Source organism: Arvicola amphibius, chromosome 1, assembly GCF_903992535.2.
Source record: "Arvicola amphibius chromosome 1, mArvAmp1.2, whole genome shotgun sequence".
NCBI lineage: Eukaryota > Metazoa > Chordata > Mammalia > Rodentia > Cricetidae > Arvicola > Arvicola amphibius.
In genome coordinates this window covers 186,456,223-186,480,296 of record NC_052047.1, presented here as the reverse complement: position 1 = coordinate 186,480,296, position 24,074 = coordinate 186,456,223, and the positions used below count along the sequence as shown (strand labels likewise).

The 24,074-nt window shown below is 45.1% G+C and overlaps 2 protein-coding genes and 2 long non-coding RNA genes across 7 annotated transcripts in view; 2 read left to right on the top strand and 2 right to left on the bottom strand.

Moving 5' to 3' along the window:
* Positions 1 to 7,558, bottom strand: part of As3mt (arsenite methyltransferase) — a 30,054-nt gene extending 22,496 nt beyond the window's left edge. Inside the window, exons 1-6 of one of the 3 annotated variants that reach the window (XM_038324663.2) lie at positions 6,205 to 6,342; positions 5,938 to 5,978; positions 5,586 to 5,713; positions 4,682 to 4,832; positions 4,096 to 4,232; positions 2,219 to 2,288 (exon numbers count right to left, since the gene is read on the bottom strand). In XM_038324663.2, coding sequence (XP_038180591.1) covers positions 2,219 to 2,288; positions 4,096 to 4,232; positions 4,682 to 4,832; positions 5,586 to 5,713; positions 5,938 to 5,978; position 6,205 — 528 coding nt within the window. In that variant the 5' untranslated portion in view covers positions 6,206 to 6,342. The other 2 variants (XM_038324648.2, XM_038324655.2) reach the window with 2 other exon arrangements.
* LOC119811095 lies at positions 202 to 7,750 on the top strand. Of its 2 annotated transcripts, none has more exons than XR_005284934.2 (2): positions 202 to 254; positions 4,548 to 7,750. It is a non-coding gene; the product is annotated as an uncharacterized LOC119811095 (long non-coding RNA). The 2 variants fall into 2 exon arrangements; XR_005284933.2 differs by having other exon boundaries at positions 214 to 254; positions 4,342 to 7,750.
* A 1,130-nt stretch (positions 7,751 to 8,880) lies between these two features.
* LOC119811072 lies at positions 8,881 to 23,346 on the top strand. Its single transcript, XR_005284929.2, has 3 exons — positions 8,881 to 8,940; positions 21,477 to 21,590; positions 22,540 to 23,346. It is a non-coding gene; the product is annotated as an uncharacterized LOC119811072 (long non-coding RNA).
* Positions 12,008 to 19,599, bottom strand: Borcs7 (BLOC-1 related complex subunit 7). Its single transcript, XM_038324629.1, has 5 exons — positions 19,225 to 19,599; positions 14,275 to 14,337; positions 14,152 to 14,195; positions 13,315 to 13,335; positions 12,008 to 12,477 (listed from the first exon to the last, which is right to left on the bottom strand). Exons 1-5 carry the CDS (start codon positions 19,456 to 19,458, stop codon positions 12,426 to 12,428), a joined length of 414 nt encoding a protein of 137 aa, XP_038180557.1. The 5' UTR covers positions 19,459 to 19,599; the 3' UTR covers positions 12,008 to 12,425.
* Positions 23,347 to 24,074: the final 728 nt, after the last annotated feature.

Below are 24,074 nucleotides of genomic sequence, written 5' to 3'. Positions count from 1 at the left end.
AACCCCCAAAGAGGCCTCAACCCACAGGTTGAGAACCACTGATGTGGAGTGATGTGGGAGGGTCTTCTGTTTGAGTTGATTTCATTGGTTAATAAAGAAACTGCCTGGCTCATTTAATTGGCCAGCCCTTAAGTGGGTGGAGTAGACTGAACAGAATGCTGGGAAGGGAAGTTAATAAATCGCCATGCCTCTGCTCTCTGGGTCAGACGCGATGAAGCTCCAGCCCAAGATGGACATACGCTAGAATCTTCCCGGTAAGGCACCACTTTGTGGTTCTACACAAATTATTAGATATGGGTTAATCAAGATGTGAGTAAGAGGCTGGAACTAATGGGCCAGGCAGTTTCTTTATTAACCAATGAAATCAACTCAAACAGAAGACCTTCCCACATCAGTGGAGGAACCAAGTTCAGTCAACACCATCTGTAAGTACAGTTCTGATCTCTGTGCTCACCAGACACACATGCGGTTCACATGTGTGCATATAGGCAAAACATTCATACATATAAATAAGTAATTTTTAAAAAGTTTTTAAATAAACAAGAACACAGGAAGGGAAAAAATGAGTGTTTCTCCTAAATACATTCAGGTTGCCTAAATTTTTAGCCAATCCAAACAGAACACAGCCCTAGGTATCCAGACGACTAATAGGCACATCTACAGAATTAATGGTCTAACTCTCGAAAATTACAGTAACCGAGCCAGGTGGTAGGGTGCGGGTCTTTGATCCCAGCACTTGGGAGGCAGAGGCAGGGGGAGCTCTGTGAGTTCAAGGCCAGCCTGGTCTACAGAAAGAGTTCCAGGACAACTAGGGCTACAGAGAAACCCTGTCTTGGAAAAAAAAAAAGAGTGAGAGAGAAAAGAAGGGAGGGAGGGAGGAAGAAAAATGTTATAGTAATGAAGCTGGGCAGTAATAGTACACACCTTTAATCTCAGCACTTACAAGGCAGAGGTAGGGGGATTTCTGAGTTCAAGGCCAGCCTGGTATACATCATGAATTCCAGAAGAGCCAGGGATCACAAAGAAAATTTGTCTCAAAAACAAAAAGACAGAAAATTACAGTGATGTTATTACATAATAAAATTTTTATATATCCTTAACATATAGGTCAAAGGAGTCAGCAGGAATTGAAGGAGTTAGCTAATTTCAAAAGCATGGATATCTACATTCTATAGTAATGTTTAGCGTCTCTTAGTTGATCTCAGTGAATATCATGAGCTGGTATACAAGATGGCATCCTTGAAACAGCATGGGATCATTCTTACATAGATAACTATAAATTTTTATTTTGTAATTTTACAAATAACTACAAAAATAGGTCTGTGTGTTTGCCTGCATGTATGTCTGTGCCCTGGTACCCTTGGGGACCAGAAGAGGGCATCAAGCTCCTAGAACTGGAATGACAGCTGGTTGGAGGTCACCATGTGGGTGCTGGGAGTTGAACCTGGGTGCTCTGGGAGAACAGCCCGTGCCCTTAACCACTGACCCCCAGCCCAGCCCTTTAGAGATACTTCTATCTAAGCTGTAGAATAGCTCCTTAAGCCAAACATCCCACAATTCTTATTGCAGTGCCCTGAGTTGAGCCCTGTGTCTGCACATGTCTGCCCCTGAACTTCACCTTCAGCCCTCCAAATCCCAGTGTTCTCTAGCACCATGAAACAAACCCGTTCATAGGCAGGGAGGCTGGGGAGCAAATGGAAGTTTCCCTTCTACAAAGGCCTCCATAGAAAATGTCCATCTTAGAGTTTTCAAAGGTAAGGTATCGGAAATAGTATCACGGAAAAGCAGGGTCTGTTTGAGGAAAGGCAAATTCCTAGGGACTTTTCAGAGTGACTCAACAGGTTCCGGTGACTCTGCAGGTGTCACCTGCGAGTCACAGTCAATAGTAACCAGGGGCAACAGGAATGAAGGCAAATATTCTGACAATCAATGACCCATATCCTGAGAGGAAAAAATAAGCCCTGGCTAGAGTACTTCGCCAGCACCACTTCACACACCCCCCCTTTTGTGTACTTTTTTTGTTGAATCAACATCACATAGAGTTGAAGTTGGCCTTGAACTCCCTACATTGCAAAGGATTTGAACCCCTGGTTCTACACCATGGCCAACCTGGCTCCTTCTTAATAAATCGAGAGTTTGAATTCTTAGTTGCGGAAGAGTGTATGATCCTGGCAGCCCTCTCTGGCGTCTAAAGACCAGCCATCTCCTTCTCCCTCACCTTCAGCGTGTCATACACCTCCCGGAGCACTTGTTCTTTGTCAGGAACAAGGTTGATAACACAGTTGGATCTAAAAAAAAAAAAAATAAGGAAAAAGGACAGATGTTGAAGGACTCAAATCCTGTAAGCCCTAAATGAGGCTTCCATCTTACCATCAAAGCTACCGATTCTTCCTGGCTCTCTTTCCTTCATCATACCCATCTTTTTCCCAAGATGAGGGAGACAGGCAAGTTGTTTGAGACACATCAGAAGCAGCCAGGGAGAACAAAAGTGCACAAATGAATGGGAAGCATGATTCTTATTTTTGTCCCGATGCTCACTAGGCAACAAAACCAAACCTGGACTCAGATGCCTGCCGTGCGAGGTGTTCAAGACATGAGAACAGACAAAGTCCCTCAAAGGCAGCTTTCCTAGCACTTTCATTTGAGGCTAGGTGTGTAGCTCAATGATAAAATGCTTCTTTAGGGTGCAATTCCCAGCATCAAAAGAAAAAAAAAACATCCCAATCCTGTCACCTGGGCATGATTTAACAATGACTCAGGGAAATGAGAAACAGAAAACACCATAATTTGCCATGAAAAAAAATATAGTCATTGCTAAATCTGGTGGTGCCTGCCTTTAATCAGGAACCAAGATCTCTGTGCATTCAAGGTCAGTCAGTCTGGTCTACATGGCAAGTTCCCAGTCAGCCACTAACTACATAGTGAGACCCTGTCTCAAAACATGATGGTAGTCTCATAAGATTACAATAAGGTCTGTTATTGTCTAGTAGAGCGGCAACCAGAGCTACACCATAGTAGGTTAGCCAAGAGTCTGTAACAAGGTTGGAGTCAACACCTTCACTGGCTGCCAGCTGTAGAAAAGTACAGCATGTATGATGACACACAGTGCGCCACACTTCATGAACAAGACAACTAGCCTTTACTTTTTATCGTTAGTTTATGGTGAACTTACTCTGCTTACAAGAAAAAGCACTGTAAAACCGTCTGCTCACACATCTTGAATGACTGCAGCCCTGGAGAGCATCACCTCTTAGGTCTGAACTGATCCGATGTTCTGTTCATCGGGCCCTAGTATCAATAGGCTGGCTCTTTTGTGTATATCACACAGCCTAAGTGTGCAGAGGGTTCTATCATCAAAGCCTGGGTGAGTACATGCTGATGCTCACACAATTTGGAAATGCTCCAATACAAATTTCTGGCAACACAACCCACCATTACACTCCAGATAAGAGGTGGGTATGTGTTACAGGAGCACAGTCTGTGGACTAGCTGGCCCGGGAAGTCACTGACTTTAGTTTGGTGAGCAGATAGATTGACGTTGCAACGTGACACTGTCTTCTACTCTTACACCAACATCTGCACAACTGAGTGACAAAAAAAAAAACTAATGATATTTAAGTTTGTGCTTTTGTGTTGGGCTGTATCCATAGCTATCCTTGGTCACATGGTTGTGCCAGAGGCAAGACGCACATGGCAACTTTAAATTCTCTCTCAGGCAGCTGTGCTTTGTTGCTAACAGACTACAGAGACCTCATTCCTTTATGAAGGGCTGCTAAGTTCAGTGTAATTCCTTTTTCTTTTTAAAACTTTTTTAAATATTTATTTTTATTACATGTGCATTGGTGCTTTTGCCTGCCTGTATTTCTGTGTGAGCAGGTCATATCCTCTGGAGCTGGAGACGGTTGTGAGCTGCCATGTGGGTGCTGGAATTGAACCCAGGTCCCGTAGAAACAGCTAGTGCTTTTAACCACTGAGCCATCTCTCTAGGCCCCTAGTTTAATTCCTTAAACAAGAGTCAGTTCATCAAAGAGTGGTAGCATTTGCGTGCTCAAAATGAAATGGGCTTTGCTCTTAGCGGAAAGGCTGCAGACCTACACAGCAATATCGTAGCTCTCCTGCTGGGCCCCAGCCTCTGCCAGCTTCTCAATGCAGCCATGAATAAAAGTCACATTAGGTGCCTGGAAACCAAATTTCTTCATGTGGTACTCAAGATAGGTTTTAGCCACTTCCACCTAGAGAAAGAAAACTACAGATTTGGTCATCAGCATCATTCAAAAATAAATCTTTTTTTTTTCTGAAAACTGTCCTATTGCTAATGCCATATGCTTTCTCTGCCCTGAGTTATTCTGCATGGATGTACAAGATTCGTGAGGCATGTAGGATATGCCACAGCTTGGGACAGAAGTTCCCAACTAAGTGAGTCTTGCTTGAGTGACAGAGACGACCAGAGAAGAGGAAATGCCGCTGGGAACTGCTCATCTATCAGGTTAAACCTCTGACTGACTTCTCCAGGAGACTCACTAATTGTCAACATCCTCAACTTCTAGGTCACAAGAGGCACAAATGACAGTAACAAAACCCCAGCCGTCCTAAACACCGTGAAGGACAGCGGGAAGCAGTTTCCAGCCTCAAAGAATGATCTGGGAAAACCTCTTCCCTTTCCTCCAAATCTTTGCCTTACCTGGGCCTTAGTCATGTCTATTCCAGTGACATGTCCCTTCTCGCCAACTAGCTGGCTAAGCATATAGCAGTCTCTGCCACTTCCACAACCCAGATCCAAAAGCTGGCAGTTTTCCAGGCGCTCAGGGACAACCAGACCACAGCCATAATACCTGAGAAGGGGGAAAGACATGTTTTAAAAACAGACTGGAAAATTCTCAGGCAGTAAGTCTATGCTTCCCCCTGCCCCCCGTCCCTCCATCACCCGCTTACATTACTATTTTGTCTCTCCCACTAAACCAGGGCCATGTCTGCCATAGCAGTGTTGCTGGGCACTGCGCAAGGTAGCAGGCCTCAAGAAAACCGTCTAAAATATGTGTTGAATAAATACATCTAAGGCACTGTCTGCTGAACAAGGAAGGCATCCTGTCCCCAGGTGCAGGTACTGTAACTTGAGAGGTAAAAACTACAGGTATGGAACCTTTCCCATGATTGACAGACAGTGAGTATCACTGGGAGTAGGTGTGGCAGTGGTTGGGAGGAAGAAGGTTCCATGATGCTAGGAAGACTTCAGTGAGGTGTTGGAGAGGCAGGGGGTAAGGTACCCTCTTTTATAACTGATCTCCGGGTGGGCAATACTATGTATGTTAGGCAAAGATCAACTGTTTAGAAAGTGTGAGCTACTCTATTAAACACTTGAATGTCTGCCACGGTCCAAGGAGCTTGAATGTCTCCTGCAATGGGAAGGGATGGAGAGCATCTTTGAGGGGTCTTCAGCAGAGAAGCAAGCAGCTCAGTGCCGAGCTTTGGGGTTTCACAGTAGATATGGGAAGAAGGGTAGCCAACAGATAGGGCTAAATTCGCTAGTGACAAGTATGGGAAAACTGCAGTCTGGAGGCTTCGTGGCAACAGTCTATACACTCTACCTCGAAGTCACGTCTTCGTGTACATTCTTCAGAGTTTCCCGGATGTACTTGGGGACCAGCGTGGCTGGTGTGACACAAGCATTAGTCTGGAGGTCTGCAAAAGTCTTCAGTACATTCCCGTAGTAGTTCTGACGCAACAGCCAAGGACCGGAAGCCAGGAGGAAAAGAACAGAGCTCAGAGCTCGAGGCCTCCGCCACATTCTTAATTACAGCCCACTGGCCTTTGCTCAGGGCCAACTCCAACCCGCGCCCTGGTCTGCCCAAACCCAGCGTGCTCTGCAAACAGAAGCTGCTTGCTGGCAGTACTCCCGGAAACCAGCAATCCCACACAGCCAATCCCTAGGACCCTCACCTGAACGTCCTTGTGAATCTCAGCGTCTCGGGGAGCGGACACTGAAAAGGGAGAACAGAGGCTAAACGGGGTGACCACACTGAAAGGGACCGGGCTGAGGGCAAGATGGAGGGATAGCAACACACAGGGCGGAGAGGAAGGGGGCTGAGGCCTTCAGCAAGGCACAGGCAAGCCGACTGGGCTGCCCAGAAGTGGGAGCAGGGCGGGAGGCGCTGTGGGCCTGTGGCAAGTCAGAGGTCAGAGGGGGACTGACCAGAAGCTACTCACTGACTCTCGATCTCCACACTCCTGGACCTGGAATAATCCTTCGACCCGGCTAAGGAGCAGCAGCGCGCCGAGGCCACGCCCCCTGACTGACCTTCAACCCTGCAGCCCAGCAAAACCCTTCCCAAGGCTGGGTCTCCTTGTCACCTTGGAGTCCTTGCAACCCGTCTAATGGTTTTGTTTGTTAACACCTTCCTTTACTGATCCGCTGAATTTCATTCTGTGTGTCTTAAATGAACGCCCATATGTATTTTCCTCCCTGTGACATGAACTCTTTCCTCTCTCCCGCTCATAAAGTCGTTCACGGAGTGTCATTTACATCTCTAACACTCACCGTTTCTTAGCGCACAGCACTGCTGTGAATTCTGCAGTCATCAGGCATGGTGCTGTGCCTTTAATTCCAGCATCCAGGAGACAGAGATGGGAGGCAGACAGAGGCTGCCCGATCTCTGAGGCCAGCCTGATCTACAAACCTAGTTCTAAAAACAGCTAGGGCTACACAGGGAAACCCTGTCCCAACCCACCCCAACCCGCAACACACACAGAGATTAAAGTAGTTCTCTAGTTCAGAAGGCTTGTGTGTGCCCCTTGGTGAGAAATTCCTTCCTCATCCAGCTCCTAGGCAAAAAGACTGGACTCTCTCCCTGCAGCTTTGCCTTTTCTGGGATGTCTCAGAGATGAACTCTTCACTGGGTAGCCACTGTCCAGTTGCATCTAGAAAGGCATCCAGTTGCATCTAGAAAGGCGCCCACCACAGTAACTCGCCAGTTTGTATGTATTTTCCATTACTGCCACTTCGCCTCGAATGCTTTTGTTTATATTGCATCCTATGTATCTACGGGGTGAGGTGCCCTGGTGATGTTTGGTGAAGGGGACTTTTAGGAAATTGGTTCTCCACTTCCACACTGTGGGCACCCGGAAGAGAACTATGCCGGAGGGCCTGCCAGCAAGAGTTTTTCCCTGCTGAGCCACCACCAGCCAGGATGCATCTTTAAGAAGCGTCTGTTCCCACCGTTACAGCTGTGTGTCCTTTAAACTGGTGTGTGCATGTGTGTGTGAGCACCACAGCCCATGGATGGAGACAGGCAGCTTTCACACGTTACTCCTCTCCTTCCACAGTGGGTTCCGAGCTCCAGCACCAGGCTTGTATGGCAAGTGCTTTTAGCTTTTCCAGCTATGCCATCTCAACCACCCTGTATTTGTTTGTATGTCTTACCTGCTTTGTGATTGAATCAAACATTGCCGTTCATCAAGATAAGGGGGTGGAAAGCCAGGCAGTGGTGGCACATGCCTTTAATCCCAGCACTCGGGAGGCAGAGGCAGGCGGATCTCTGAGTTCGAGGTCAGCCTGGTCTACAAGAGCTAGTTCCAGGACAGGCACCAAAACTACAGAGAAACCCTGGCTTGAAAAAATTACCAAAAAAAAAAAAAAAAGATAAGGGGGTGTAGCAGTCTAAAGGAAAAGTTGTCTAGGTAGGAAAGTGGACTCTTGTGAAATTATCTTCCCGTTTTCAAACCCATGCCATTACAAATAAAATGATGAAATCCATCTTGTAAGTTTCCAAATTCCCGGTTATCAATTAATTGTTATTGGAAGTTAATAGGGTGGCAGTGAGATGCCTTGATGGGTAAGGGTGAATGCCACCAAGACCGAGGACCTCACTTCCATCCCTGTAATGCTCATGAGAACCGACTCCTGCAGATTGTCCTCTCATCACAGGCAGAACACAGCATGCATACATAGATGCATAAATAAATGCTGAAAAACCACCCCAGGGCTGGAGTGATGCCTCAGTGGTTAAGAGCACTGGCTGCTCTTCCAAAGGACCTGGGTTCAATTCCAGCACCCATATGGCGGCTCACAGCTATCTGTGTCCAGGGGGTCTGACATCTTCACAGACACACGTGTAGGCAAAACATCAATGCACATAAAATAAAAATAAATCCTTAAGGGGCATCCATCCCCTAGGCAAGTGTACCTGTGTTATACAAGAAAGCTGGCTGGGCATGAACAGAAGAGAAGAGCCACAGTTTTAGCTAGGAAGGAATTCAAGTTCCTGCCTTGAATTCTTGTTCTGACTTTCCTTGGTTAAATTAAAAACCTGCTGAAGGTCACAGAGCTAATTATTAATCACTCCAAAGTGTTTCCTAAGAACACAATATAGTCCCTGAAGGATAGCTGGCATTCAATAAATACATACGTCACACTCTTTAGAACCATAAATGTAAACATTTTTAAAAAGTAAGTCATTAAAAAAAGACCTTGTTGGAATATTTTTAGATTGGGACATTTCTAACTATTGAGTGTGTAAAGAAATGACCACTTTTATAGGCATCATGTACTTTTTAGCGCTTATGTGGCAAAGCTCTCCTGAACATCACTTCTCAGGAGAACAAAACATCTGCCCATAAAATGAGCCCTTTGAACCGAGGAGTTACTTTCTCCTTGTTATGGTGACAGCTTTGTTTCAGCAGAGGGCAGGGAGAGGATGTACTCATCTTCATCTGTGCTATCTTGTCTGTGGTTTAGTCACGAGAACCTGATGGAGGAGTGTCTATGTGTTACTTTCATTATTAATAAAGATACTGCCATGGCCCTTTAAGAGAACAGAAAATTAGGTAGGCGGAGTAGACAGAACAGAATTCTGGGAAAGAGTTGGGGAGACGCTTCAGGCAGTTGCCATAGTGAGTTGTCATGCTTCTCCTCTCCGAGATGGACGCAGGTTAAGATCTCTTCTGGTAAGCCACCCCTCGTGGTGCTATATAAATTACTAAATATGGGTTAAAGCAAGATGTGAGAATTAACCAATAAGAGGCTACAGATAATGGGCCAGGCAGTGTTTAAAAGAATACAGTTTCCGTGTAATTATTTTGGGTAAAGCTAGCCGGGTGGCGGGACACGGCCCCGCCGTTCCTTCTACAAGAACCACTTAATGACCACACCCACATGAACGAAATAAGCAAACCACTTTCAACTTTAGTTATTGCCACTCTTCCCTCACGGTGTCTGGTGCACTGGGCTGATTTTGGGTTGGATGGTGACCAGTAATCAGGCAGTGCCTCTTCTGCACAGTTGGTTGTGTTCAAGCTTCAGGGATGTTTTCTAGAGTTGAAGGTTGATCCCTGGGTCTCATGTGTGCAAGGGAACCAGCACTGAGCCACACGCACAGCCTGTGTGTTGTGTATCATCTCTTCTCAAGGGCAAGCATTCGATTTGAGTTCTTCAAGCAAGTTATATCAAACATTAGCAAAATTAATTTTTTAAGGAGGTGGAAAATTGAGAAAGGATCTTTAGCTGGTCTCAAACTCAAGGTAGCTGAGGTCAGCACTGAACTACAGGTCCTCCTGCCCCCACCTCCCAGGTGCTAGGATTACAAATGTGCATAAGAACTGCCATCTTGATTATTTTTAAAATTAAAAAAAAGATCTTATATACAAAATTTCCTGTTTTCTTCCCTTATCTTCAAGGAAGATCTTCAGAATATTGCCACACATTTGTTTGGAAAACTATTGGGCTAGCAATTGTAGGATACACCAGGAAGGCAGATTTTGGTTAAGTACTCAGAGTCGTGTTTCAAGATATAAAGCTTTTGTCTGACAAGATGGCTCACCAGGTAAGGGCCCTTGCAACCAAGGCTGTTGACCTGAGTTTGACCACCAGACTCCTTATGACGGAAGGAGAGAACTGATTTACATAAGTTGAGATGCCATGTAGCCGCCAGAGGGGAAAAACACAAGCTGTGAGCTGGAACCTTACCGGTAGACCACGAGACTCGTGGTAAAATATAAAATAATGGAAATGGGTTAATTCTAGATGTAAGAGCTAGCTAGCAATATGCTTAAGCTGTTGGCCAAAAAGTAATAATATAGTTTTTTGTATGATTATTTCAGGTAAGAGAGGCTGGGAAATGAACTAGTGGCCTCCTACTACAAAAAGTTACTCCTCTAACCTCAACATGTGTTCCCTATCCCCACATACACAACAAAAAATAGAAGAGATAAATTGAGATAATGTTTTACTACATAGCCCTGGCTACCCTGAATTCTTTTGTAATTAGAAAACAGAGTAGAGCTGGGCGGTGGTGGCGCACACCTTTAATCCCAGCACTCGGGAGGCAGAGGCAGGCGGATCTCTGAGTTCGAGGCCAGCCTGGTCTACAAGAGCTAGTTCCAGGACAGGCTCTAGAAACTACAGGGAAACCCTGTCTCGAAAAACAAAATAAATAAATAAATAAATAAATAAAAATAAAGAAAACAGAGTAGAACTTTCAAAAGTAGCCAGCATTCCTAAGGGCTGAAGAGATAGCTCAGCACTTAAGGGTACTTGCTGCTCTTCCAGAGGATCTGAGTTCGATTCCCAGAACCCACATGATGGCTTACAACTGACTGTAACTCCAGCTCCAAGAGATCCAATACTTGTGGACTCCTCAGGCACTGCACACATATGGTATATAGACATACATTCAAGCAAGACATCTATACACATAAAAATAAACACCAATATCCATAAATTGATACCTTTTATTTATAGATGAAAATCATATTTTCTTTAGCAAATGAATTATTTTAATGATTTTTAATATTTATTTTTATTATGTAAATCAATATGTGTATATTCATGTTCAAGCACATATATGTGAATGCAGATGTCTGTGGAGCCCAGAAGAGGACATTAGAGCCCTTGAAGCTATAGTGATAGACAGCTGTGACCTGTCTGAAGTGGGTGCTGGGAACTGAACCTGGGCCCTATCCAAAAGTAGCAAGTGTTCCTAACTTCTGAGCCATTGAACCAGCTTCTAATGGTCATGTTTTCTATGCTGGGAGCATAGGGAAAGGGTCTGTTCTTTGAGAGTTTGTGGAAATCACAGAAATGGTACCACAAGCAAATGCCATTTTAACTGCTGCTTTTTTAGCACTTTGTGGATTATTTCTCATAACTGATCTGGATACATTCTTTCAAATACTAATTTTGTAATTTCATATCTTTATAAGGAGTCAGACATTTTTACATTGACTAAAATTTTAGCATTAAGCTGAGAGAGAACTCTTTTCAAATCTAATTCATTTTATACATGTCATAGTCGGTGATATATTTATTAATTTGTACTTCAGTGGTTGAGGTGACACTTTAACAAACTAATCTATAAAAATTACTTACTGGTTTTATATATTTTTAGACTTTTGTTTTGTTTGAGACTGGGTCTCTCTATGTAGTTTATTTTGTAACCTTACCTAATTATCAGAAGATCTACTTGCGTAGGTTACTTCCAAATGTGAAGGGAATGGGGTGGCTGTAAAATTACAAAATGAACCAAGGTCACTTAATCAAGAGTCACAGAAAGAAAGGAGCCAGGAACAAAGGCCAAGGCAAGGGCTGCAGCTGGCCAGAGAGGCTGCCACTGGCCTGATTGTCATGCAAGAGTCTGCCATTATCCATGTCGTGTCCCTTAAAGAAAATTTCTTGAATGAACAATTGAACGTCTTAAAGTATGAATCATTCTCACATGTTCACAAAAGAGCCCCTCCCTCTGTCTCTTCTTCTTGGACTGTATTGCCCTGGACGGCCTCAACTTCCCATCTCCTCATCCCCCAAACTTCCCCCTTGGCCTCCCAAGTATCTGAGACTGACTGTCTATTACTCAGTGGCCAGATGTGGTAATCGGTAATCCCAGCACTTGAAAGGCAGCAGTAGAATTGTGTTCAAAGCCAGCAGGCTACACAGGGACACTCTGCCTTCAAAAACAAAGCAAAGAAAACTTACGGCACAGTGATGTGCTTAAGGATCACACTAGACAATACAGCATACAGTGTTTAGCAAGCTAAGGTGTCTTTTATTTTCAGTGCTAATGACGAAAATTAAACACAACTTAAATATCTGATAAGAGTATGGGTTAATCATTTAAGAAGTGATTCCAAGGCCAGATGGTCGTGGCACACACCTTTAATCCCAGCACTTGGGTGGCAGAGGCAGACGAATCTCTGAGTTCCAGACCAGCCTGGCCTACAAAGTGAGTTCCAAAAAAGGCAGGGCTACACAGAGAAACCGTCTCAAAAAAAAAAACCAAAAGAAGTGATTCCAAGTTCAGTCACCTGGCTCCTCTTCACAAATCTCTTCCAGGTGAATTTTTGGAGAAGAAAATGGAAACCAAGCACACAGTGTGATGACTATGTAAGAGAGGTCCTCCTCAGCATGGGGCAAAGCAGCCAATTCCTGTTCTAGCGTGCTACTTCAGTAAATGACTCAACTGGTCCTGCAGGTCAGGTGACTGTTCAACACTAGAAGTCAAACAGAGAAAAGGTCGTCTGAAGTGAGCAGGAAGGGCTTTCTTTGTATGATCTATCCTTTAATGCATCAGTCTTGTTACATCTAAGTCAAAATTTACATCAGTCCACTTGACCTCAGAAGCGTTTAAACTGGGTTTGGCATGGCACTGGGGCACAACTGTTTGTCCCAGTTACCTGGGAGGCTAAGGCAGGGGAGGGTCACTTGAATCCAAGAGTGTGAGGCCATCATGGAAACAGTAAGATTCCATCTCAAGGTTGGGGAGAAAAGTAAACCATGAGAAGGTTTCACAGACGGGCATGGTGGCACACACCTGGAACCCACCACTCAGGAAGCAGAGACGGGATTGGGAGTGCAGTTTAGCCTGGACTACATAGTGAGAGACCTTAAATTAAAAAGATAAAAGCTTCACAAAAACTTAATACAGTTAATAAAAATGAGACTACTTAATGACTTTAGTATGTTTGCTCTATTTATGAATATTATCACCAGTATAAACGGATCTCTACTCCTAAGTGTGACCTCTGTACCCTGTAACTTCTAGAACTTAATAAGCAGTGAATCCAGTTCCTGTACACCTTTAAAACACACTGTGTTCTTTACATTCTAAACAGGCAATCCAAAGCATGGTCATTTAAAGCACATATCAACCAGTTTGACACTGATCCCTGAGAAGGCAGTATCACTCCCAGCAATGCTTCAGTAGGCCCCACCCACCACCTCTGAGGTGTCACTCCCAGCATGTTTCAGTAGGCCCCACCCACCACCTCTGAGGTGTCACTCCCAGCATGCTTCAGTTGGCCCCACCCACCACCTCTGAGGTCACTTACTTCTTCTGAATAGCTTCTTGTCTAAGTCAGGAGGGGAAAAAAGGAAAAAAATAGGGAGACCCAGTGAACCAATAGAAGTTGTCATCAACAGATCACACAGGCAGAATGAATACTTAAAGTATAATTACGTGGAGATGAAAACCACATATTTTAATATGTGCACACCTAAAAGACAGTTCTAACATTAGCTACTGGGACTTGAATTTTCTGCCATACAATTCCAAAGGGTATGCAAGCATCCTATCGACCACATAAAATATAAGACAAGAAAAAATACAACAAAAGGCAAATTCAATTGTACTTTTCTTCATCATTACAATGAAGGCACTGTCTGTGTATTTCAAAACCGGAATGATTTTGCTGGTGCTGTGTTATATGCAGGAGTGCCAGTTACCATCACACTCCATTCTCCAAGGGAGGAAACACAATGGGCACAGCGTGGACAGATACTGATAGAGTGTCTCCCAGGGACCACAAACTGGTAGCATGGTCCTGGCAAGCTCTGCCTCTGGGTTCCTCCCTTGTAGAGCTCCCAGTTAACACAGGGAGGACCAAAGCAAGTGGCCCTGGCTCTCGCTCTCCCACACCCCAACTGTCCCTGAAGCCTCAGTGTCTTTCCCCTTGATCAGCTCTACCCACTTCCACCCCACACCTGCCTCCACCCAACACCTGCCTCCACCCAAGGTCCGCCTCCACACCCACTCCCACCTCCAAGCCCACTTCCGCCTCCACCCCAGTCCCGCCTCCATGGGAAGAAGTACTGAATGAAGCACAAAAGCAGTGTACACAGGCTGAGGATAAGGAGCAGTCGGTGACTGCTGGTTGGGGCATACTCACTGGTACTGAAGATGTGTTGTTATTATTGCCATTTTCCTTAAACTCTGCATAACAGAGAGAGAAACAAATAGTCCACTTCCCTATGGTTATACAAACCACACCATAAAAGAAACGGTTTCTTACATCTTCTGAGTGCAAGATGGCATCTTCTTGTAGAACCATGTTTCGAGCCGCCTGACCCAGCAGCTGGAAGACAAGAATGAAGCGGTGATGATGAACCCCACCTCTGAGACCGGCCTGGCCGTGCAGGCTTGTAATCTCAGCTGCTAGGAAAGCGAAGGCAGAAAGATCACAAATTCCAGGCCTGCCTGGACTAGAGTATGGTTGGCTAGTTTAGTGAGACCCTGTCTCAAAATAAGAAAATGTAAAAATGGATGGTGATTTAGCTTGGCAGATCTGGTTCAATGCCCAGCACTGAGAAAGAAAACCCATCTCATCGGCACAGTGGCAGTTGTGGCACAGGCTCCACACCCACAGCCTCCTCCAGAATCAGGGCTCCAGTACTACTGAGCTCTTCATAAAGCCTGCTCCTTGGGTACTAGGAGATGGCAGCAAAGCTGCTTTGGCTGGACCACTAACTTCTGGAGCTGGGGTGACAGCTCCGTAGCTAAGAATACATGCTGCTCTTACAGAGGACAGCAGGTTCTGTTCCCAGCACCCACATGGTATATCACAACCATCCATAACTCCACTGGCAAGGGATCCAATGCCCTCTTCTGACCTCTGCAGGCACCAGGCACATACATACACACAAACAAAACACTCATACACATAAAATTATATAAATCTAAAACAGACTTGGGCTGAGGCTATAGTTTCGTGGGTAGATTGCCTGCCTCAGGTGCATGAGACCCTGGTTTCAATACCCAGCACCGTGTGTAAACTGGGCATGGTTGCACACACCTGAAATCCCAGCATGCTAGAGTAGAAGCAGAAGGACCTAAAGTTTAATGTCACCTCCAGCCATACCGTGAGCTCTGTACTAGCCTGAGCTCCGTGAGATCCTGTTTCAAAGAATAAGAAAAAAGAATAAAAAGATGGCAGACTTAAAAGTCTGCAGGTCAGCCAGGTGGCAGTGGTGCCCACAACTTTAATCCCAGCACTTGGGAGAAAGAGGAGGTGGAACTCTGCGTTTGAGGCCAGCCTGCTCTATAAAGTGAGTTCCAGGACAGGCAGGGCTACACAGAGAAACCCTGTCTCACACTTCCCACAAAAGAATCTGGGGTGCAATGAGAGAAAGGGGGGAGGAAAAGGCATGGGAAGAAGCTCAAGGGCTGGGGTGTCCTGGAGTGGTGAGTGAATTTCTGGAGTGATAAGGCCCCAAGTTTAATCCTCAATACCGCAAAAGAAGAAAGAAAGGAGAAAAGGGGAAGGACGGAGGGGAGGGGGAGAACAAAAAGAAACAGAGGAAGAGGGAGGAGAGGAAACAGAGGAGAAGGAGGAGGAGAAGAAAAGAGAAAAGGAGAAGGAAGAAGAGGAGGTGGAGGAGGAGAAAGAAGTAGCAGCCACCACTGCTGTCACCACTATTCAAAAGCTGGCCAGACAGAGCTAAGAAAGAGAAGCAAGAGGAAATGTAGAGGCCAGCTTTTGAGTTCAGTGGGGTCTGAGCCGTATAGAGAAATGGTGAGCTCAGATTCAGCCCCATGACCCGAGCTCAGGCAAAGCTAAAGCTATGTGAGAAGTGAGCAGAGATCAGGCCTCTTGCAGCTTTCTGGCCCTGGCATGTCACCCTAACTCTGTAGAGGCAGTTATGTCCCACCGACACATCAAACCCTCCCTGTTCACACTGGCTAGGAAAATTCTAGCAGCTGATGACTCCAAATTAACCAGGAACATCAGCATTGCTGAAGTTCATTCTTTTTAAAATTTAAAATGAATAAATCTCATGTGCTTCTAAAGTTTGAACAATGAAGTAAGCCTTCCACCTCTGCCCCTTCCTGCCCTGTTCTCTCCCATGTGCGGCCATTTTACTAGTTTGAGCTTTCTTTCTAGTCCTGATATCTGTAGATGCCCAAGTCCATTACATAAGATGGTGCTTGCATATTACCTACACATCCTTTCAAACGTCTGAATCTCTCTTGATTACTTTTTACATTTTTTGGTGGGCTTTTTTGTTTTGTTTTTGTTGTTGTTGCTTTTGCTGGTTTTCAGACAGGGTCTCTCTATGAAGCCCTGGCTGTCCTGGAACTCACCATGCAGACCAGACTGGCCTCAAACTCAGAGACTCACCTGCCTCTGTCTCCCAAGTGCTCTATCAAGTCTATTGTTTCTGCTGTGTCTGTACTGTGTGTGTGTGTCTGTACTGTGTGTGTGCATGTGTGTATGTGTGCGCGCGCGCACACACAGATTCACACACAGGTATATTAAAGGGGAAAGACTTGATATGTTCCCTCTATCATCTCTGTCTTATGGACTTAAGACAGGGTCTTGCATGGAACCGGAGGCTCACTGTTTTGGCTAGGCTGGCTGGCTAGCGTGATCTCAGTATCTACCTGTCTACATCTCTAATGCTGGGATTGCAAGCTTGCACCGTCAGGCCGGGCTTTTGATGTTGCTAGGAACGGAAACTCAGGCCCTCACATCTGCAGAGCAAGCAGTCTTGCCCACGGAGCCCTCTCCTCAGTCCCATGCCTTGTTTTTGTAAACAGGGTCTCTTATAGCTCAGTCTAGACTCAGACTTGCTGGGTAACTAAGGATGAACTTGAACTTCTGATCTCCTGCCTCCACCTTGCAAGTGCTGGAATCACAGTTATGTGACACCACGCCCAGATTTTAAATTACATGTATTACCTAATACAATGAAAATGCTATATAACTTATACCGTATCTAGGGAACAATAAAAACACTACACATGTTTCAGTACAGATAGAGACAATGACTACATTTCCAGTCTGCAGTTGGCTGAATAAGTGCCAGAGACGCTCAAAGACACCAAAGGCCACTTGTACCCCTACTCCCATCTTCTTTATTACAACTTATTTAGGTTCTGCCCCATACCTTGTAATTCTCCACTTTACACTAGAACCCTGAGATAAATGGATCTACCTACATATCAGTGATATATCCAATATACAATACATATTTACACATACATATATATGTATACACACACACATACACACACACACACATATATCACTGGATATTTGAGAGAGAAAGATATCTTACTTTTTTTTTTTTTTGGTTTTTTTCGAGACAGGGTTTCTCTGTGGCTTTAGAGCCTGACCTGGAGCTAGCTCTTGTAGACCAGGCTGGTCTCGAACTCACAGAGATCCGCCTGCCTCTGCCTCCCGAGTGCTGGGATTAAAGGCGTGCGCCACCACCGCCCGGCGATATCTTACTTTTCTATTGCTGTGAAGAGACACATAACCAAGGCAATTCATAAAAGCATTTAGTTGGGGGTTTGCTTAACATTTCAGAGAATGAGCCCATGACCATCATGATGGCAGGGAGCATGGCAGCAAGCAGGTTTGGTGCAAGCAGAAGCTGAGAGCTTATATCTTATTCACAAGTTCAAGGTAGAGGTGGGCCTGACATGAGCTTTTAAAACCTCAAAGCCCATCCCCAGTGGCAGGCCTCCTCCAGCAAGGCCACACCTCCAAATCCTTCCTAACCAAACCACGAAACATTCAAACCACATGAGCCTATAAAGCCACTCACATTCACACCACGCGAGAGAATCTCCTAACCACTCTTTCACAACCCCCAAATATCACCCTACACCACACAGACAGACTAGGACATCCGTCAGGTCTCAGCCCACAGACTTGGAGGCTGTTCCTGTTCTGTGCCACTGTGAGCAATGACCCAAACGCTGATGCGAGTCTGCAACCTAGGGCATCTTTGTGACGACACGTAGAGTCTTGATGCTTGTACAAGTTTTGTTACATGTTGGTGTTGGTGTGTGTGTATGGTGTGTGTGTGCATGTGCGTGTGTGTAGGGAGGGTTGACATCAGGTTATCGTTCCTCACTTGCTCTCTGCATTTACTTTGTTTTTTGGTTGGGTTTTTGTTTGTGTGAGACAGGGTTTCTCTGTAGCTTTGGCAGTCTTAGAACACACGCCATAGAGCAGACTGGCGTTGAACTCACAGAGGTAAGACTCTGCATTTGTTTAAGACGTGGTCTCTGCTGGTGGTGGTGGTGGTGCACACCTTTAATCCCGATACTGGGGAGGCAGAGGCAGACAGATTTCTGTGAGTCTGAGGCCAGCCTGGTCTACAGAATGACTTCCAAGACAGCCAAAGCTACACATGAGCCAAGGCTTTTCCCAACTCACTTACACTTGCAGCGCTTTCTCGGTAACACACCATTTAACACTTCCAGGTTTACCTTGTTAGCAAGAAAGATCACAAAAACAATCAGTACAGAATCTTTCTAGATTTCACTAACTTTTCTCCTTAGTTTTTATCACTGACTCGCGTATAATTAACTTATAATTACAGTGTGCTCACTGTCCCCCCACCCATTTCATCACCTCCCACATTATCTCCTTAAGTTATATAGCTGAGCGGCCGAAGACAGAGCTCAGTAAAGTGCTTGCCTTGTAAGAACAAGGACCTGAGTTTGATCCCTAGAACTCAAGGACTGGGGAGTCAAGTGTGGTGGTTCACGCAGCCGACGGAAAGTGTACACGTCATCAAATCATTCCATTCACTGAATCTGATGGACGAGGGTGAAGCGGGGGAAGAGCAGGGCAATGGGGAAAGCTATTCTGAAAACAATGAAGAACATGGCCAGAAGAATAGACCACAGACAAAGGACCGAAAGGAATCTTAGAAGCTGAGAGCAACACCAAGCTGAGTTTCGAAAGGGAACTGGCATCCACTAGAGAACAACCGGGCACCGAGTAGGAGCGGCTGTGCCTCTCCCCTTTCTGGAGCACAAGTTCTCATCACATCGCCTCTTCCAGCTAGAAGCGCTCACCTAAACTAAAGAAAAGCAACCAGTCGCCCGCCACGGGTGCCGACCAAAGCCCACTCTCCCAGGATGCAATGCGCCGCCCCTCCCGAGCGGACGCCGGGAGCCCTGGACCGGGGAGGCCACGCCCCGCTCCCCTCGGAGCCGCGCTCACCTCCGAGCTCCGCGAGCCTTTCAGCACCTGCTTGGTGAGCGCGATCACGTCGGTCCCACAGGTGTTCACCTTCTCGGTGAGAAGCCCCTTCACCGACTGACCAAATCGTGCTTGCGAATCCGGCGTCCCAGTCGCCATCGTCTCAACCCGCGAACGCCGCAGCCGGACGACGGCGAGTCCCTGGGGCCAAAAGAGACGCAAAGCGTCCAATCCTGCAAAGAGGAAGGACCGCATGCGCTTAGCTCAACCTGCTTTCCAAAGTGACTTAAAGTGTTCAGTTGATGAAAATGAAAGGACAGGGTCTAAGCAAGCCAGCCTGCAGCGGATATAACATAATTTAGGTGAATCTGTAGTTTAGAGTCAGAAGAGCAACCCAGTTCTACCGTTTAAGCAGTGATGTGGTTACAAATTACTCAACCCCTGAGTCTTCCGTTCCTCGTCTGTGCTAGAGCCAGAACTGCATTAAACTAGGAGTGGTAGCACAATCCGGTAATCCCAGCATTCTCGAGGTAGAGGTAAGAGGGTCAGAAGTTCAAGGTTATCCTTGGCTATTTGGCAAGTTAAGACCAGGTTGGGATACATGAGACCCCATCTATAATATAGAGATTTCTTTCAACTCTAACAAACATCTCATTAAAATTGTCAAAGGACACAGACACCTTTAATTCCGGCACTCAGGAGGCAGAGGCAGGCAGATCTCTGTGAGTTTGAGGCCAGCCTGGTCTACAGAGTGAGTTCCAGGACAGGCTCCAAAGCTACAGAGAAACCCTGTCTTGAAAAACCAAAATAAATAGGTAAATAAATAATAAAATAAATAAAACCCTGTTTATGCAGAGCCATGGTGGCACATGCCTTTAATCCCAGCATTAGGGAGGCCGAGGCAGGTGGATCTCTGTGAGTTCGAGGCCAGCCTTGTCTACAGAGTGAGTTCCAGGATATCCAGAGATACTTAGAGAAACCCTGTCTCTAAAAAACAAGAAAAACAAAACAAAAAACCCTGCTTTACTTTGGAAGTGAGGTTTAACAGAAGGACATTAGTGTTGGCTTTTCATGCCAACTCAAGCGGCAGGGAAACGGACCATGGGCAGATTTCGTAAATTTTATAAACTCTCAAGGCATGCAAGTGGCCAGGCCCCCTCCCCACCCACTTCCCAAGGGTCCAAAGGATTGTAACTGCCTTCCTAGTCCCAAGATAGCAGAGTGGCCAGGCCCTACCCTACAAGAAAAAAAAAATCTCACCAATTCCTGAGCTTGCCCCCAAATCAGGCCATCCTGGAAAGCCCCACCCTACAGCAAAGAAACCCCGTGTATACTGCCCAGTTCTCTGCTGCTTCTCCCCGAGGCAGAGGCAGCCACCTTCCTGGGTTTCCCTTCCCAATCCTTGTGTGAGGCTTGCTGTGCTGTGTGACTTTGTGGTATTTCTTAGCTCCAGACTGCCAGGATACCTCTCCAGCTAAGCTGTACCGCTTGCTGTTCAGCCATTGGGAGTGCCCTTTAAGGGGATAGTGAGACCCCAGTCCCATTCTGTCACTCTTTCCATCTGTTGTAGTTTGAATGTAATTGGACCCCATAGTCTCATCGGGAGTGGCACTGGTGAGCTTTGAGGTTTCCTATGCGCAGGATATCACGCAGAGTGTCAGTCAGTCCCCTTCCTGTTGCCTACCTATCGAGATGTAAGGACTCTCAGCTCCAACATCACACATGCCTACCTGCCTGCCACCTTACTCCCTGCCATGATGGTAGTGGACTGAACCCCTGAAACTGTAAGGGAGCCACCCCAATTAAATGTTTCCTTTATAAGAGTTGTCATAGTCATGGTGTCTCCTCACAGCAATAGAAACCTGAATGAAGACACCTTCCCAGCCATGAAGTGAACAGTCCTTCCCACATGTTCCTATCATGGTGCACTGTGGTGCCATAGGCCCAAAGCATCGGGGCCCAGTGATGCCCACTGCGGCCTCTGAAAGAAAAGAAAAGCAATAGAAAAGTTACACATACAAAAATCCTAAGCTGAGGGTCTGCAAAGATTTTTTTTAAAAAGTTCATTATAGAAAATTCCTAACCCATGAAGCTCAGAACAAGCTGAGAGCCACATGAAAGACTTATTCCCTGGAAGCACCGAGACAGAATTCTGCTGCATGTCCTCCCCTTGCCATGCTATTGTTTATTTATTGTTTCACTTATTTCTTTAGATATTTATTTTTATTTTAAAGTATGTGTTTGCCTCTCTGTTTTACACTGTGTGAGCACAGGAGCCTGTGAAGGCCAGAAGAGGGTGTTTGATCCCCCTGGAAGCAGAGTTACAAGCATTTGTGAGCATCCCAGTGTGGGTGTTAGAAACAGAGCTTAGATGCTCTGGAAGAACAGTAAGTGCTCTTGGCCATTGAGGCATAGCTCCATATTCTGTTTATTTTATTTTTGTGGACATTTGTATGTGTGGGGGGGTTGGTATGTGTACATGCCTGCACGTGCCCTCAGAGGCCAGAAGACAGCATCAGATCCCGTGGAGCTGGAGTACGGGTAATTTTGAGTTGTTCAATGTGGTTTGGGTGCTGGGAATCAAACCCTGGCCCTCTGCAACAGCAATAGTTGCTCTTAACCATTGAACTGTCTTTCCAGCTCTTATTTATACTTTTAAAAACTTGGCACAAGTTAGATACTCATGAGTTGCCTCATTGTACATGTTTCTCTTTTTAATATTTATTTATTTATTATGTATACAGTATTCTGTCTGTGTGTATGCCTGTAGGCCAGAAGAGGGCACCAGACCCCATTACAGATGGTTGTGAGCCACCATGTGGTTGCTGGGAATTGAACTCAGGACCTTTAGAAGAGCAGGCAATGCTCTTAACCTCTGAGCCATCTCTCCAGCCCCTGTACACGTTTCTTTTACGAGTATTACTGACTTGTTTAAATCTACCTTTGCTGGAGGTGGTCATCACAGACTCCATATCTTTTCTCCTAAGCTATTGTTTGTTCAGCCAATTTCGATTTTTGTTTGTTAGTTTTTTGAGATAAGGCCTCAGTATGTACCTCCTACTGGCTCCAGCTTCCAGAGAGCTCCCTTATTCTGAGTGCTGGTATTTAAAAGCATTCACCATGACAACAGCAATTTTCTCTTTATACAGAGATATTTCAGATAAAAATGTTAAAATCCCAATAGGCCATGCTCAAAGCCTCAGTGTCTTATGGCTGTGGCCTTGCTCCTTTCCCAGCTGTAACCCTGCAGTTTTCTGGGAGTCTAATAAACGAGACCCTCAACTCCCCTGTGCCACACTTGGGACCATGGATTTACTGTATCCACTGTAAGTGTAGGTGAATGCACACCAGGAACCACCTTTTGATGTCATTTACCAGAAGAAGAAGAAGAAGAAGAAGAAGAAGAAGAAGAAGAAGAAGAAGAAGAAGAAGAAGAAGAAGAAGAAGAAGAAGAAGAAGAAAGAAAAGGTTCTTTAGCAACTGTGATGGTTAGCATTGTCAACTGGACAGAGCCTAGAATTACCTAGGATAGGTAATGTCCACAGGTTAGCCCCTGGACATGTCTATGAGGGATTATCTACATTGGGTTAGCCTCTGGACATGTCTATGAGGGATTATCTACATTGGGTTAACCTCTGGACATGTCTATGAGGTATTATTTATACTAGATTAACCTCTGGACATGTCTATGAGGTATTATTTATACTAGGTTAGCCTCTGGACATGTCTATGAGGTATTATTTATACTAGGTTAGCCTCTGGACATGTCTATGAGGTATTATTTATACTAGGTTAGCCTCTGGACATGTCTATGAGGTATTATTTATACTAGGTTAGCCTCTGGACATGTCTATGAGGTATTATTTATACTAGGTTAGCCTCTGGACATGTCTATGAGGTATTATTTATACTAGGTTAGCCTCTGGACATGTCTATGAAGGATTATTTATATTAGGTTAACCTCTGGATGTGTCTATGAAAGATGATCTATATTGGGCTAGCCTCTGAATGTGTCCATGAGGGATTATCTAGATTAGGTTAATCTACATAATGACACGAGAAGAGCCACCTGAACTATGGGTAGCACCATTCTCTGGGCTGGGATCCTAGACAAATAAAACGGAGAAAATAAGTTGAATGTGAGTACTCATTGTTCTCTGCTTCTTACTTTGGATAAACTGGACTGGCTGCTTTAAATTCTGGCTATCATGACTTCTGTACTATGATGAACACTCTCAAACTATGAACTAAAATAAACTCTTAATGTGCTTGCTAGGTATTTTGTTACCAGCAGTGCGACCACTGACTGAGACAGCAACCCTTTGAGATGCAGCTTCAGAGGTTGTTAAGATGATGTGTACAATTATTATAAATATACAAGGCCATTGTAATGACAGCAAAATGTGACTTTCATATATATATATATATATATATATATATATAGTCATTTCATTATCCTATTGTACAATCAGTAACATTAAATACATGCTATACAACTATGGTATGGAAAGTCCTTCTGCATTTGCTTTTATTGTTTAATGAATAAAGTTGTTACATCCAGTGGCTTAGCAGAATAGAGTAAGGTAGGAAATCCAAGCAGATAGAGGAGGAAAGAAGGTGGAGTCAGGGAAAGGCCATGTAGCTGCTGGAGGAGAAAGACACCTGCGTGCTGGTACCGGTAAACCAAACACATCGTGGTAAAATACAGAATAATAGAAATGGGTTGATTTAAGATCATTAGAAATATGTTTAAGCTATTGGTCAAACAGTATTGCAATTGATATAGTTTCAGTGTGATTATTTTGTGTCTGGGTATAGGACTGACTATATCCATGTAAAACCTGAGAAAACTTGGAAAGAAATTGTAGACA